General features: G+C 41.1%; 3 protein-coding genes and 1 long non-coding RNA gene across 7 annotated transcripts; 2 read left to right on the forward strand and 2 right to left on the reverse strand.

Annotated features, from left to right (window-relative positions):
* Nucleotides 1–445: 445 nt before the first annotated feature.
* clptm1l (CLPTM1 like) lies at nt 446–5092 on the forward strand. Its single transcript, XM_086063408.1, has 18 exons — nt 446–736; nt 1215–1449; nt 1533–1627; nt 1695–1884; nt 1975–2141; nt 2290–2368; nt 2507–2624; nt 2689–2783; nt 2881–2965; nt 3205–3308; nt 3448–3513; nt 3612–3662; nt 3769–3851; nt 3925–3959; nt 4046–4101; nt 4176–4220; nt 4306–4421; nt 4490–5092. Exons 2-18 carry the CDS (start codon nt 1285–1287, stop codon nt 4572–4574), a joined length of 1635 nt encoding a protein of 544 aa, XP_085919534.1. The 5' UTR covers nt 446–736; nt 1215–1284; the 3' UTR covers nt 4575–5092.
* Nucleotides 5093–5872: 780 nt separating this feature from the next.
* Nucleotides 5873–7218, forward strand: rplp1 (ribosomal protein lateral stalk subunit P1). The gene is made up of 4 exons (XM_086062777.1): nt 5873–6092; nt 6697–6771; nt 6857–6974; nt 7091–7218. The coding sequence occupies exons 1-4, from the start codon at nt 6021–6023 to the stop codon at nt 7171–7173; spliced, it is 348 nt and encodes a 115-aa protein (XP_085918903.1). The 5' UTR covers nt 5873–6020; the 3' UTR covers nt 7174–7218.
* Nucleotides 7219–7434: 216 nt separating this feature from the next.
* On the reverse strand, nt 7435–8517 carry LOC147157794 (uncharacterized). The gene is made up of 2 exons (XR_015091278.1): nt 8380–8517; nt 7435–7503 (listed from the first exon to the last, which is right to left on the reverse strand). It is a non-coding gene; the product is annotated as an uncharacterized LOC147157794 (long non-coding RNA).
* Nucleotides 8518–9069: 552 nt separating this feature from the next.
* LOC147157795 (major histocompatibility complex class I-related protein 1-like) lies at nt 9070–13311 on the reverse strand. 4 transcript variants are annotated; one of them, XM_086062485.1, is made up of 8 exons: nt 13031–13310; nt 11894–12160; nt 11493–11771; nt 10656–10955; nt 10474–10581; nt 10373–10390; nt 10155–10279; nt 9070–10074 (listed from the first exon to the last, which is right to left on the reverse strand). In XM_086062485.1, the coding sequence occupies exons 1-7, from the start codon at nt 13092–13094 to the stop codon at nt 10164–10166; spliced, it is 1152 nt and encodes a 383-aa protein (XP_085918611.1). In that variant the 5' UTR covers nt 13095–13310; the 3' UTR covers nt 9070–10074; nt 10155–10163. The 4 variants fall into 4 exon arrangements, with proteins under 4 accessions (XP_085918611.1, XP_085918609.1, XP_085918610.1 ...); XM_086062483.1 differs by having other exon boundaries at nt 10373–10581; nt 13031–13311; XM_086062484.1 differs by having other exon boundaries at nt 10155–10390.
* Between the last annotated feature and the right edge of the window lie 1060 nt (nt 13312–14371).

The following is a 14371-nucleotide window of genomic DNA, read 5'->3' on the forward strand; positions in this document are numbered from 1 at the left end:
AAATATATTTAAAACTCTGGATTTGGAAGCACGTACCAGTAAAATTAAAGTTCAAATGCTGTGCTTTTGAAGCATTGATTTAAACAAATGTAACGTCAAACCACGCTAATGGCACATCTTTTCACCCCACAAACTTAAGTGTTTCAAATTGCAGTACATGTGAACACGATAGCATTTTGTGACGCCATATTGAAGTAAATTCCATAAATGAAATAATTACATTTAAAAGTACAGATTGCCTATAGCCTACCTTCCGTAGCACTTTAAATCAGCAGTGACCAATATTAAGCATCTCTAGGCTTCTGTTCAAACACAAATTGCTCATATATATTCGTTAAAATCGCAGTTTACAATGTTATACAGCAGGTATATTGTTGATAGTGGCATTTTTGGGGAGTTGTAATCTCGCTATTTCTCGCGTTAACCAATACGGCCAAATCACGTTTAAATCGCCGAACCAGGAAGTGGATACCGGAAGTAGTGTAAATCCACCTCACGCTACGCGACAGCTAATTTGATTTTTATTGTTTTTTTGCTCTCTGGATGGAGATTCGGTTGGAAGGGATGGCGTATGCCTGATATTTGGACCGGCAGCCAAGGCACTTGGGGAGGGTTTTTAAAAAGACGATGTCGTCGCGGTGAATGAGACGGCTGGGATCCGTAAAGGGGACGAGACAAGTCGCAGGGAGGGAGCCGCCAATGTCCCAACACTGACAGCCGGACACTATCTACACCGGTTAGTTTGAATTAATCCACATGTACATACGGGATCAACGAGCATATATACAATACGCCGTTCTGAACTACGGAATTTTTGTCACATAAAATTGATTTGCGACCACTGTATTTAACCGATTTTTGTTACGATTGCGTAATTACTGTCCTTCTATCTCTTGCACTTTAAAAACGTGTGTTGTATTTCATCACTCCTGACCGCACCAGGCGGTTTTCGTTCACTGGATGATTACTTTATAATTCCAAGTAGTATTGGAACGTAACGTTACTGTATTATTTTTTCAGGTATCTGTACTTCACTTATTCATTATTTAGGTAGATACCAGTACATATTACAAGACTGACACAAAGGCACGCATAAATAGTTGTTAGTAGGGACTTCAGCTTTTTGCCAAAAATCTAACAGAAAGCTTTACAAACTCTTAACAATGACTAAACCAGATGAGCAGGTTCACCAAATCTCCTTGTTGTTGTTGTAGCTGCAACTAACTGGATTGACATGGGCCAGCCCCACAGCTAGTCAAGGAGACACCAAACCACCCCGGCACCATGTTCCTTAAGTCGTCGTTCACCACCCTGGTGATAGGTCTGTTCGTGGTGTACGTGGTGCACACCTGCTGGGTGATGTACGGCATCGTGTACACCAAACCATGCGAGCCGCCGAGCGGCACCGGCTGCATCACACCCTTCCTGGCCGGAAACCCCGAGCTCCAGGTGAGGATTGGGTTATCTTATCTGGAGTAGGAAGAATTTGGTGTGTTTTTTACGAACGCATATCATTCATGTGCATCTTCCAGATGAGCATCTACACGGCTCTCCGGCTCAATGCTGATGGGGGACACACCTTCATCCACAAAGAGGAGAATTTTAATATCAACGAAAAGTTTGAGAGGTCCGTAGATGCTGATTGCCGCCTATTAGTTAATCGCTAACTAACCGAGAGCTTGTCTCTTCTCCAGGACTGTGAACGTCTCATTACCCAAGAAGACGCGCAACAACGGGACTCTGTATGCGCTGGTGTTTGTCCACCAGGCCGGCGTCACGCCGTGGCAGGACCCGCGGCAGGTGCACCTGGCGGCCCAGCTCACCACCTATATGGTGCCCAAGCCCCCTGAAATCTCCCTTATATCCCGAGAGGACCAAACGCAGGTGAGACGCACTCGAGCATAGTTAATGAAGGTTACAGTTTAACAAACCAACTGGCAGGGTAACTTGCATGTTTGCCATCCTATCTCACAGGGCGTCACGGAAGAGGCCCGCCAGACCAAACAACGCAAAGAAGAAGGCGGCGTGTCAGACCAGCCCGTCTCGCACTGGCGCTCTCGCCTGACACTGAATATTGTGGGCGACCATTTTGTGTTTGACAAGGAACACCTTCCAAGTGACGTGCGCCGCTACCTCCGAGCGTAAGAATCTGCCATCTTATATCTAGCCGACGTGTGTGTGTATATTTATATTATATTATATATTTTAAATTATTTTTATTTTTATTTTATTATTAATTTTTTTTGTATTTATTTATTTGTATTAAATGATGTTGATGATTGTTTTCAGGTTTCAAAATGGCAAGAAGACGGTTTACCTACCTCTGCTCTTTGTTGATGAGCTCAGTAACCGCGTCAAGGATCTCCTGGTAATGCAATTCCAAACAGTTGTATTTCTATTAATTTAAAATAAATAATAGTTGCAGAAAAAAAATGACACCTGTAATAATACCTAAAGCAGCAAATGAATGGGTATTAGATTTAGACGTTCTGTGTTGTGTTATTAGGAAATAAACAGCACCACCCTGGAGCTTCCTCTTACCATTTCCTATGGCGCCATCTCCCTGGGAAGACTCAGGTTCTGGATCCACATGCAAGATGCCGTTTACTCCCTGCAACAGTTTGGTACGACCCTCACAAACACGCCAGTCTCGTGCCGCCATTTCACAACGCCGTTTGCCCCTCGCAGGCTTCACGGAGAAGGACGCTGACGAGATTAAAGGGATCTTCACTGACACCAATTTGTACTTTCTGGCTTTGACCTTCTTCGTGGCTGCCTTCCATGTGAGTCTTTCTCCAAAGATGCCTGTACTTGTTTTGATTAAGGTCAATCAGATTAATAGAATGGTGGAAATGTCCTCTTTTTTATGTTTGTATTCAGTTGCTTTTTGACTTCTTGGCCTTCAAGAATGATATCAGTTTCTGGAAAGAGAAGAAAAGCATGGTGGGGATGTCAAGCAAGGCGGGTACGACAACTTAAGTTGATTAATTTCCATTTATTTTATTTTATTTTACACAATCTGTCCTCTAAAAAAATTCTTCACCTATGCAAAAATGTATTCACAAGCTGTCATGCGCATGCCAGAGCAACAGGGGGCGCTATACCCCCTAACCATGGAAAAGGGCGCTAATTATTTTTCTTAGGTGGAACATGGCTATATCGCTGAATTTTAATGATAAAAATAATGTTGATTCCCTGTGTTAGTGCTGTGGCGATGCTTCAGCACCATCATCATCTTCCTGTACCTGTTCGACGAGCAAACGAGCCTGCTGGTGCTCATCCCTGCCGGCATTGGCGCCATTATTGAGGTGAGAGTGCACAATTTAGAATTTCATCTTTTTTTTTTTTAAGTCCCATATTTATTGGAATAAGTGATTTCACAATAGGTGAGGAAAAACTGTGCCATTATTATGTGGACAGATTGGACTAAGCGGATGTTTGTTGTAGGTGTGGAAAGTGAAGAAGGCCCTGAAGATTCAGGTGATCTGGAAAGGAGGAAAGCCGACATTCCTGGTAGGTTGATGGACACAAACAAACGGGCGGGAATGTTGATCAGAAACCACAATGAGCATAATACTTGCACATGCATCAGAAAGTGTTTTTCTTTGCAGTTTGGCAAGTTAGACGAGTCGGAGAGAAGAACAGGAGAGTACGACACACAGGTAACCCCGCAACTTTGCTTATTTTTATTTATTTATTTGTTTAAAGTGACATGCTTAATGTGATCATTTCTCGTGCCCCCCCCCCCTTCCCCTCCCCCCCTGTAAGGCCATGAAGTACCTCTCGTACCTTCTCTACCCACTGTGCTTGGGGGGAGCCCTGTACGCGCTAATATTCCTGCGATACAAAAGGTTGGGAATGGGAAGTTGTAAGTTCACGAGTGTTCGCTCAGCATTCACTAACTAGGTTATTTGTGTCTTGTAGTTGGTACTCGTGGCTCATCAACAGTATGGTGAACGGTAGGTTTGGACCAGCGCTTGTTTTTAACGCTCAACGTCACTATATCATCTCTTTTTATTTTATTTTATATATATATATATTTTAGGTGTCTATGCCTTCGGCTTCCTCTTCATGCTTCCTCAACTGTTTGTCAACTATAAGGTGAGTTTATAAGTATTTAATAATCAACTGCCAGTATGCATTTAAAATGCATTTTTTTCTTCATCGTCCAACAGTTGAAGTCGGTGGCTCATCTGCCCTGGAAGGCTTTTATGTACAAGGTGAGAACACGGGGACAATTGTCACAAATGTGTACTAACTCCCGTTTTTTTTCTCACAATAAATGTTTTTTTTTTATGACGTCAGGCATTCAACACCTTCATCGACGACGTGTTTGCCTTCATCATCACCATGCCGACATCCCACCGACTGGCCTGTTTCCGGGACGATGTGGTCTTTCTCGTTTACCTTTACCAGCGATGGTACGCTCACATTAACTCGCAAGCGCAAACATAAATAAATCACAGCTAAACCTCTTGCTCCTCCTCAGGCTCTACCCAGTGGACAAGACGAGGGTCAACGAATATGGAATTTCGTATGATGACAAACCCAAAAGGAAATCTCACAAGGACTAAGAAGGACAAGTGAAGGAAAATAAAGATCCGTACTTAATTGTAAAGGGTTTAACTGGATTTTTTTTTCCCCCACAAATATTGAGGAACATTTTTGTGAGGATTTTAGATGACACCAATTTGTTTTGTTTTTTATGTCAACTCTGTTGCGTCCAATTGGAATTTTCCTTTTTTTTGTCTTCATATCAGGATGCATTTTCCTTTTAATTCCATTTTGCACAATTATTTGTTTAACATACATCATTATCAGTGCCAAATGTGAAAGGATTTTTTTTTCTTTCAGTTTACATTCAGCAGAGTCGCTCTGTTGGATTTTTTCAAATAGGCACAGAAATGGACAAAGAAAGTATTACTACAGATTTATCACATTTAGGCTCCATTCCATTGTTCTAATGTGACTTTTTAGGTACATTCTCTCAAAGTTCAGGGTTTTCCTCTCGGTGTAGTTACAGACTCTTTTTTTTAAATGGTTTTAATTGATGTGATTATTTGAGATGTAATAAACTGACTGAATATGCAAACTGGTTTTGATGTTTTCATTAGCAACAAATCAGTGTGATTATTTATGTCAACTATTAGTCAAATATAATCAAATGCATGTCCATTTAAAAGATGGACTTAAAAATCACATATGTAATGTGTTAAAATCGTTTTTAGCCTGAAACTGGCTTTATTAAATATGCATACTTAAATATACATTATATACATAATCAGTCAAATTAAGTCACATTTTAAGATAAAAGTGGTCAAATATGTACATTCCATCAAAAATAGATTGACTTAGAAATCTGAAATGTAAACCGGATGTTTAGCAACAGATCAGCTAGCTGTATTATGACCATAAATAAATATTAAAAAAATATATAACAAGGATAGAGTCTAATTATTATATAATCAAAACCATGTACATATCATCCAAGGAAATACATTTGTCAGAATCAAAAATTTACCCAAAGAAGTGCAAAACTTGGCAAACGTAAAGTAGTTTGATCTCTTTACTTTTATCATTGAAATACAATCATTAGTATTACCATTAGCACAATAGAGACGTTTACACATTAAATTAACATTAAAAAAGTGACATATATTTATAAAATGTATTTTTACAGTCTCATTTCAAACCTAAACTGTAATAGTTGTACTAAAATATCTTGCTACAGTGTATTGTCTGGGTTTATTTAAATAAAGATCATGGAGAAAAAAACAAAACACGTCCAGCTTCTCCGCGTAGCTACGTCAATCTTTACTGGCTCTGCGTCATGACGTCAGTCCCCGCCGGAACAAACTATAAAAATCTAACTCCCGCCCACTTCGGTCCCTTTCCATTATCAGGAAGTCAACGTGCCTAAGGTGCTCGGTTCTTCACCCGAAGCTAAGGCCCATAATCCGGCGACTAGCACCGTCAATTTTAGGCATCCGACTCTGTAAACATAAAAACAAACATAAACGATGGCATCCGTGTCCGAGCTCGCCTGTATTTACTCGGCTCTCATCCTCCACGACGATGAAGTCACTGTCACCGTAAGTGTCCCGCTCGCCCCGTTAGCTTCGCCACACTTCGGATTCATTTTGAGGCTTATAATGGCCACAGAACGAGCAGCGATATAAATGGCTGCGTTATCATTAAAGTTTAATTTTGTCTGGAAAGCGGGATAACTATATTGATATGTCAATGGGTTCAAAACGAGCTGCTGCTAATGCTAGGCTAACTCCTGTCAGGACACGAGTGACGACTGTGCAAACCGTATGTATTATGTCGCTTATAATGTCACTGCTTGTTTACAAAAAAATACATATTTATCATTTTTATATTGCGCACAATTCTTAAAGAATAACCCTTAATTGTTTAAACGTGATGCGCCATACATGAAGTTGGCACGTGAAGCCCTGTTTTGGAACCTTAAACTTGAAACTTAGCCCTGCTCAAAACCATAATAGCACATTTGAAAGCATATTTAATAGTTTTTCTTTGACACTTTTATTTGAATTTATCCACCAGGGAGTTTGTGTGATGCAATGTTTAAGGAAGTTTAGTAAATGTTTCTGATTTTTTTTTTTTAAGTGTATAGTCGATATGAATGTATTACTATTGCTCAATTAATCTTCTTGACCATTTTGTATCTAGGAGGACAAGCTGAACGCCCTGATCAAGGCCGCCGGCGTCACCGTGGAGCCTTTCTGGCCCAGTCTCTTCGCCAAGGTAACGCAAAGCTGCCATTTTCCGGCTTAAATGAAGCACACGTGACAACGTTTAAAATATGCTCACCTGTTTTTACGTCCCATAGGCTCTGTCCAACATTGACATCGGCAGCCTGATCTGCAACGTCGGTGCCGGAGGAGGCGGCGCACCAGCCGGAGCCCCCGCTGCTGGAGCAGCCGCTCCCTCTGCTGGAGATGCCCCAGGTAAACTAAAAAAATGGGAGGGAAACAATAAGGGGTGGGGGCCTATGTCATTTTTTTAAGGGTTCAATCTTGTGTCTTTTTTAACCACTGTTATTAACCACCTTTTAACACCACAGCCAAGGCAGAGGAGAAGAAAGAAGAGAAGAAGGAGGAGTCCGAGGAGTCTGATGACGACATGGGCTTCGGCCTCTTTGATTAAACTGGCTGTTTTTCTAAAAACGCAATAAAATGACAAAAAAAAATATCTTGCTTGTGTGACCTTTCATACATAACGATAGTCACGGCCGTCACAGCTCATCTGTTTTCTGCGTTTGGTCATGTTATGCGAGCAAGCTGAGGCCTTAGGAACTGTGATGTAATTTTCAGTCAACAGCAAGTGACAAAATGGCCGCCCCATAAGATGGATACAAAATATGGTGTTTAGACAAATATAACGTAAAGCGAAAAGTAAACGACTTACCTTTTAATGCAGGGTTGGGCAAAGTATGGCTTGCTTCATTCTGTAATGCAACCCACTGACATAAGAGACCTGTAACATTTGTTGCATTAAATTATTTCCCCAAAATATTTTATAATAGATAAAATGACATTTACTGGTAACTAGTTTAAATAGTTAATAAAAAAAGTAATATATATATGTTTAGTTGGAAAACTGGAAAATGACATTATGGCTAATGTTTAATAGTTGAGTTATAAATCTTTACAAATTTGTTTTACATACACATTTACGTTGATATGCGTATTTGGCTGCTTTATTTGTGAATCGTGTGATCTGGCATTTTGTTTCACACTGATGTTCTGCAGTTATTTACTTACTTTGACAATACACATTATTCAATGCATTTAAATTAATCGTCCGGATTTGGTCTAAAGAGTTGAAATTAGCACTTGATTTAGACATCTAAATCAAGTCTAATTACGAAATACACTACATTGATCAATGACTATTTAAAACGTAGTAATCCAACATTTTGCCATCATTTATACAACCTACAGTAATTTATTTAATATTTACTTAATTGTTCAGATTCGGGCTAAAAAATAGACTAATTAGAGACGGGCTAATTTTGGTCTAAACTTAGACGAGACGTCTATGGCTCAGTGGGCTGTATTGCTATCATACACAGTTGGCCAATCACAACACGACAGCATTCAAAAATGATCTCCAATCGCTTGTTTAATAAACAAACAAAAAAAAGAGAGACTGATTTATTGATTAAATACTGTTGTCGTATGACAGCCAGTTTCTTTCACAACAAGCCCCCGACCGTTACCAGACAGACTTTAAACTCATTTTCCCAAAAGTCTTTTGAAAGCTGGAAGTGAAACAAGCCACACACGTGCTGCTTCCATATAGCTTACTAAAGGTGTGCATGAGGCAAAAACTAGTCATCTACAGGCTTACCTGGTGACGCCGCATGGCTTGCTTACGAGAAAAGGGGCGGAGTTTGTCACTTAAACATTCCACGAATTTTTCGAGATAATAAACATGTAAACAGACCGGGTTTGTGTCCAAATTCACAAGGCTGGGTCCTCCGAAGACCGAATTTGTCGTCTGCATGACGTCACTCCCGACGCGACTCGACAGCACGCACGGACTTACATATGAATGGATTGTCAATACTGCTCGTTAGTAGCACATTGACCGGCAATCCATTCATGTGTAAATCAGTCATAAGTCCGTGCGTGCTGTCGAGTCGCGCCGGGAGTGACGCCATGTAGACGACAAATTCGGCCTTTGGAGGATCCAGCCTTGTGAATTTGGACACAGGCCAGGTGAGAGTCTTCTGTCTGTGACGTCATCAGACTCGCGTACGCAGCTGTCGGCGTAATTATTAAATTAGGCTAGGCCTCTGCTGCTGAAGTGGGTTTGAATGTCGGGACAATGACAAGAAAATTGAGGGAGTTGCTTGACGTGACATTTAGGAGAAAGGTAGCAAGCTAGTTATATTGTGCCCAGGAGAGCAGGTGAAAATTAGGAAGCGTTAGTTAAGGACGTCCTACGTCCTGTAGGTGAGAAGAAGAGGAGAGGCTGGACAGGAGTAGCTTCCAGAAACTGGACCGACCTCAGGAAAAAAAACGTACATTTTGCATGTTTGCCATTCATCATCCTTTTATTGGTCCAATATTTATATCACAGGGTCAAATAAGTGCAAACAACAACATTGTGATAAATGTAACCCGTAACACTGACCTGAATATATGACTGGATAGCCGATAACCCATACACGCCCGTGCAAGCCGTTGAAGTCACAGGGCGGCCATTTCACTCCTCCCACTTCGCGAGCAGACTGTATAAACTATATGGCATATGTACACATGAGACATATACAGCTCGTAGGCAGCTATTATAAGGCCGGGTGGTGGGTTTTGTGACAGGGTGGTCACTATTTTTTTAACAAGTTAAAATAATAACAAGTGGACAGTATGTGCTGCTTTGAAAACCTCCTTTTTCTTTTATCGCTCAGTTCAATAGACCCCATTATTAGATTTGGCAGAGAAATCTTTTATTGAATTAGTTATAATTCTTAAATAAATAAAAAAATGCAAGTTTCCTCCTGTATACATCATTAAGCATATAATTTATACAGGTATTTAAGGCAAGTTGTAAAATATTTGAAGTCCTCTTGTTTATATTTAACAAATTTAAAACACTATAAATCATGCTGTCTCAAATATTCTCCAATTCCGATACTGTAAATGTATAGGATCGTATGCAGAGAAACGTTTCTTGGGAGGAGCAATATGGCAGCTTCGCGACTTCAAAAGTTTTGGCCTATCGGCTATCCAGTCATATATTCAGATCAGTGACCCGTAATCAAAAAACGTGACATAAATCCATTGTTGCTATTCGGCTGCGTGATACCAAGAAAGAAGAAATCCTTCTCACCGTGTGACCGACAATTTCATACAAATCAAACGGATAAAAAGTTCAAGACAGAAAAAGAAAGCAACCTGATAAACTCAAATAAATCTCCAATACACCAAAAGCATGTAAAAACCGTTGAGTGTCTAAACAGGAACGTCAGAATTGAAAAATTCTCTCTCTGTTTTCAAATCCAAGCACTTGGACGGAGACGTCTCTGTCGTGTCCCGACACCTGCACGAAGACGAGCACAGCAAATCGTGGACATGAATCCAGAGTCCAAGAACACGTGGAGTCCGCGTCAGCTCACTCACCGTGTGACGTCACGAGGAACTGGTCCCGGAATGGGCCTCAGGAACCGACTCGGAAGCAGGTTCGGCCTCAGAATTGCAATTGGATATGTCGACCGACAAGGTATCGGTCTCGGAAGCGTCATCAGCTGCGGGACGCAAAGATAGCGAGAGATGTGGAGCGTTTTTTTCGCAAAGGTGGACATCGGACCCGGACAGGACTGCGAAGACGTTTGACTTACAAGCTGGAGCGTAGTCGGCTGCAAGGAAGAAAAGAGGAAGAAAGTTGCGACTTGTGATCCCGAATGTTGCCGGCAGGCAGGCCAACATTTGCGTCCCTCACCTGGTGGGCTTTTGTAGCGCCTGACGAGGAGCACGAGCAGCGGCGCCAGCAGAGCGAGGAGCGCCAAGGGGACAACAACGGCCAGCGTCACCTTAGTGGCATCTTCCTCTTGACCAGACGTGAGAAGGAAGACGTGTGAATGACACGCAAGGATCGCGTGCGTGCGTGCGTGCGTGCGTTACCGTGGTTACTCAGGATGCTTCTTCTGTCCAGCTTGGTGACCATGTCGTCCTCGACGCCGGCCAGCTGGAAGACGCATTCGTAGCGGCCCTCCGCGTCGGCCGGCAGCTCCGCTTTCAGGTGGGCCGTCGTCTGGAAGGTTCCGTCGTGGTTGGGGAGGAGCTCTCCCATCTCCACGTCCTCGTGGAGCTCCTCGCCGTCCTTCCTCCAAAACAGGGCGGACGCCGCCGGGTAGAAACCGCTGGCGTGGCACGTGATCGGCGACGAAGGCGTCTTCTGCAGCAGCGACACCACCGGCAGCTCTGCCGGGCAAGGGATGGAGAAAATGTGTGAGAGGAGCAAAGAAGGAAAGAATGAAAGGTGGGGAGAAAGTGGCAGATGGAGAACAAGTTGAAGAGGAGAAACCGTGGAGAGCAAGTGTGAACTCAGGAAGATGACAGGGAATATGTGAGAGGAAGAAATATAGCCACAATGTGTGAGAGGACAAAAGATAGAGAACATTTGTGAAAGGGGAAATCATTGCAAGTAGAAAGGATGAATAGAATGTGCAAAAATATTAAGTACATAGAGATGTGTGTGAGAGGAGTGAAGATAATGTGTAACAAGGAACATTTTAGAGAACATGAGGTGCAGAAAGATGGAGAGATGACAAAAGACAAAGATGGAGAGAAAGTGAGAGGATAATGAATGAAGAGAATGTGTGTGAAGACCAAAGATGGAGAGCATGAAATTAGAAAGAGGAAAAACAGGACATACGAGATGAGGAAAATGGAGAATGTGTGAGAGGGGCAAGGCGAGAGTGCATGTCAGCCATGCTCCTCCAGGGGGCGTGCTGGTACCTGTTCTCATCAGGAAGTCCCTCCCATAGCTCACATACTTCTTCAAGTCAGAAGGACAAATCTGAGTCAAGTAATGCTTCCTGAATTGATTTATGACGTCGTCTTGGTCCCACTTGTGTTTGCTGACGACAGCTTGCGGATGAACTGCGATCCATCTCAGTGTCGACAAGTCAAACGAGATGAAGTCTTCGCCGTTGTAACTGTAGTGTCGCCAACCGTCAACTTCGTCAGTCTCGTCGTCCCATTGGCAGCCAGACATCACCTGGATCATGTGAACACCTGACACGCACACAAACACACAAACAACATCCGACTTGAGTACGTGTGTGTGTGAATAGTTAAAGCAAAAAGTATTCACACATGAAACGTTTTTGTTATTAGAAAGTTGAATGTAAACAAACCTCCAGTTTGGTTGAAGCGCTCTTTAGCAATTTCAATGTTGACTTTGTAGATCTGATCATTACCAATATTGATCTGTGTCTGTCTCTCCCAGTAGTGCGGATCGTCGTCGGTGATTTTGTTCATCCAGTCCTGTTTGGCTTTTGCTTTCCTGCTCTTGCTGTCGTAACGAGCAATCTGAACGCCGTCAACATAAGCAACACTCAAGTACGATGGCAAGTTTGGAATGTGAGAGGACGCAGTGTGGAAATATTTGAGCGTGTGAACCACTGAAAGAGAAAAAAATATATGTGTTTGACGTCCAAACTATTGACAACTTTTTGGGATTTTTTTTTTTTATTGTTATTAAAACACATATTTGTCTTTTGCATTCATTTCAATACATTGATTGATTTCAGCTCATTCTTACCCACAAACCAAACAAACACTTCCTTAATAAGTTTTCTTATTAACCCTTTATTACACAAACATTGCTATTTTGTATGTACAGTGTTCCCTCGTTTCTCGCCCGTGTTACTTTCTATTATATTATATATATTATAATTATATACAATTTTTGTTTATTTATATATGTTTTTTCTTTTTGGTATGATTTTTAGTTTATTATGAATGCTTTTTCATTCATCATATATGTTCTTTTTCCATTTACAGTCATTTTTCCATTAAAAGTCTTTTTTTAATTTGCTTATACAACACAGTATATATATTTTTTGTTTATTCTAAATATTTTTCGTTCATACTATATATATTTTCATTTATTATACAGTATTTAAGTTAAGTATATTTAAGAGGAGATTAATTCTGTTGATGAAAAATTCCAATACAACCCTTACAAGTTTGGAATGTGAGCGAGTGAATCGGGCAAAGCGAAAACAAAAACATTTTGTTTGCTTGCTGTCCACAAATCTTGGACTGTTCATATTTGAAATTATATATATATAAATCATTGTTAAATAAACATTTTTTCAAGCGAATGATTGTTAAAGTTAATTCATGATGAAATTCACGTTTGCTATTTTTCTCCTTTACAGTATACTTCATCACTCGATGACCTATTTTGCATATTTCAGTTTGCAGTTCAAGTGTCGCTTCCTTCAACTAAGACGTGAACAATTGGGAGAGTCAACTTGTGCACTTACCAGGCGTCACGCTGTGGATTTGCACAACCACCACAAACAATCCCAACAAGTTCATCTTCCACATCTTTTGCTCCTTTCGGTCCCGCGTCAAAGCAAACCAGAAGACGCCGCTCAAACCGATGACGTCACTTGAAAGAATGGCGTCCTTTTGCGCCTCAAATCAAGTCGAGTGTGCGTAAGAAGAGATGAAAAGCAGCACAAGTGTTTTGGGAAGTTTTGGGCTGAAACAGCGACGCTCTCCTTCCTGCTGCTCGGGAACCGGTAAGACAAGGAAGTGCTTCTTTTGGGTAGTCACGTGACCACAGACCGGGTGACGTCAGGCCAAGAAACACACAACATACTGTACAAAAGCATTTCACTTTGGACAGGAATAATAAAATGAATAAACGTTCAAGATGTGTTGAAGCAAAAGTAATAAAACTTCGCAATTTTTTTTTCATTTTGTCAAGCCAAGCTTTGAATAATAAACTGTTTTTCGAAAGCTTGAAACCGAAAGAGGTAAAGTTCAAGTTTCCTGGCGTGTGACGCAAAATTCCTTGACGCCACGCCAGCAAGAACAACAGCTCGGATTCGCATCCAAGGTGTGCAAATGCTGACTTTCAGCAACTATTTTGGGGAGGGGGGTCAACGTCAATGCGAGAAGGGGACAGCATTTTTCTCATCAGTGCTACTGGGGGGCGGGGCACACTAGAAACACACACTTATATGATATACTGTATACCGGAAGCAAACATTTCTTCTATCGGGTCAAAACTACTTAAGTCCGTTTGACTGTTTTTTTGTTTGTTTTTTAACTAAAAAGGGGTCTTTCTCCAATGTTTCTTAGATTATTATTTTTATTCTTTTCCAACTTTAGATCGGGCTGCCAGATTGTATCGGGGTCGCCTGCCGATGGCGTCACGGTACAGGATTGGCTGGAGAATTTCCAGTTACAATTGTTTAATAAAGTTATTTGAAAAAAATTCCAGTTGACATCAAAACATTGGAACGAAAATATTAAAGATGTCAACAACAAAATGTATGGACTTAAATTGTCAAAACGTAAATAAACCTAAGAATATAAAAGCAGGCTACTTGAAGATTTAAGAAAAAAAACAAAAAAAGATTGAAGCGCCGTCGATCTTGCCGATGACGTCAGTACAGCAGCGCTAACGAAATGCGTGATTCAGACGTATTCACGTGGGTTTGGTTTCTTTTTTTAGCAGTTCACAAATCACAACGCATCACAAAAATAGTCTTAATGATAATAGGACCACATTAGCAATCTAAACTGACAATATTTGTCACATCTCGGGCAATTCATTTGTGTATTTATCATTTATTATGAGCCTGCTGAGCGAA

The sequence above is a fragment of the Leptonotus elevatus genome, chromosome 19, assembly GCF_054856555.1.
Source record: "Leptonotus elevatus isolate MCC_2025b chromosome 19, RoL_Lele_1.0, whole genome shotgun sequence".
Classification (NCBI taxonomy): Eukaryota; Metazoa; Chordata; class Actinopteri; order Syngnathiformes; family Syngnathidae; genus Leptonotus; species Leptonotus elevatus.

Excerpts from the sequence above, each read along its gene's own strand:
- clptm1l (XM_086063408.1), top strand. The coding sequence starts at position 1,285 with ATGTTCCTTAAGTCGTCGTTCACCACCCTGGTGATAGGTCTGTTCGTG. Across the intron at positions 2,625-2,688 it reads TTACTCCCTGCAACAGTTTG|GCTTCACGGAGAAGGACGCT; the intron begins GTACGACCCTCA and ends TGCCCCTCGCAG. Across the intron at positions 3,960-4,045 it reads CATCAACAGTATGGTGAACG|GTGTCTATGCCTTCGGCTTC; the intron begins GTAGGTTTGGAC and ends TATATATTTTAG.
- rplp1 (XM_086062777.1), top strand. The coding sequence starts at position 6,021 with ATGGCATCCGTGTCCGAGCTCGCCTGTATTTACTCGGCTCTCATCCTC. Across the intron at positions 6,093-6,696 it reads ACGATGAAGTCACTGTCACC|GAGGACAAGCTGAACGCCCT; the intron begins GTAAGTGTCCCG and ends TTTTGTATCTAG. Across the intron at positions 6,975-7,090 it reads CTCTGCTGGAGATGCCCCAG|CCAAGGCAGAGGAGAAGAAA; the intron begins GTAAACTAAAAA and ends TTAACACCACAG.
- LOC147157795 (XM_086062482.1), bottom strand. The coding sequence starts at position 13,094 with ATGTGGAAGATGAACTTGTTGGGATTGTTTGTGGTGGTTGTGCAAATC. Across the intron at positions 11,772-11,893 it reads GCGCTTCAACCAAACTGGAG|GTGTTCACATGATCCAGGTG; the intron begins GTTTGTTTACAT and ends TGTGCGTGTCAG. Across the intron at positions 10,075-10,154 it reads GTTCCTCGTGACGTCACACG|GTGTCGGGACACGACAGAGA; the intron begins GTGAGTGAGCTG and ends GTCTTCGTGCAG.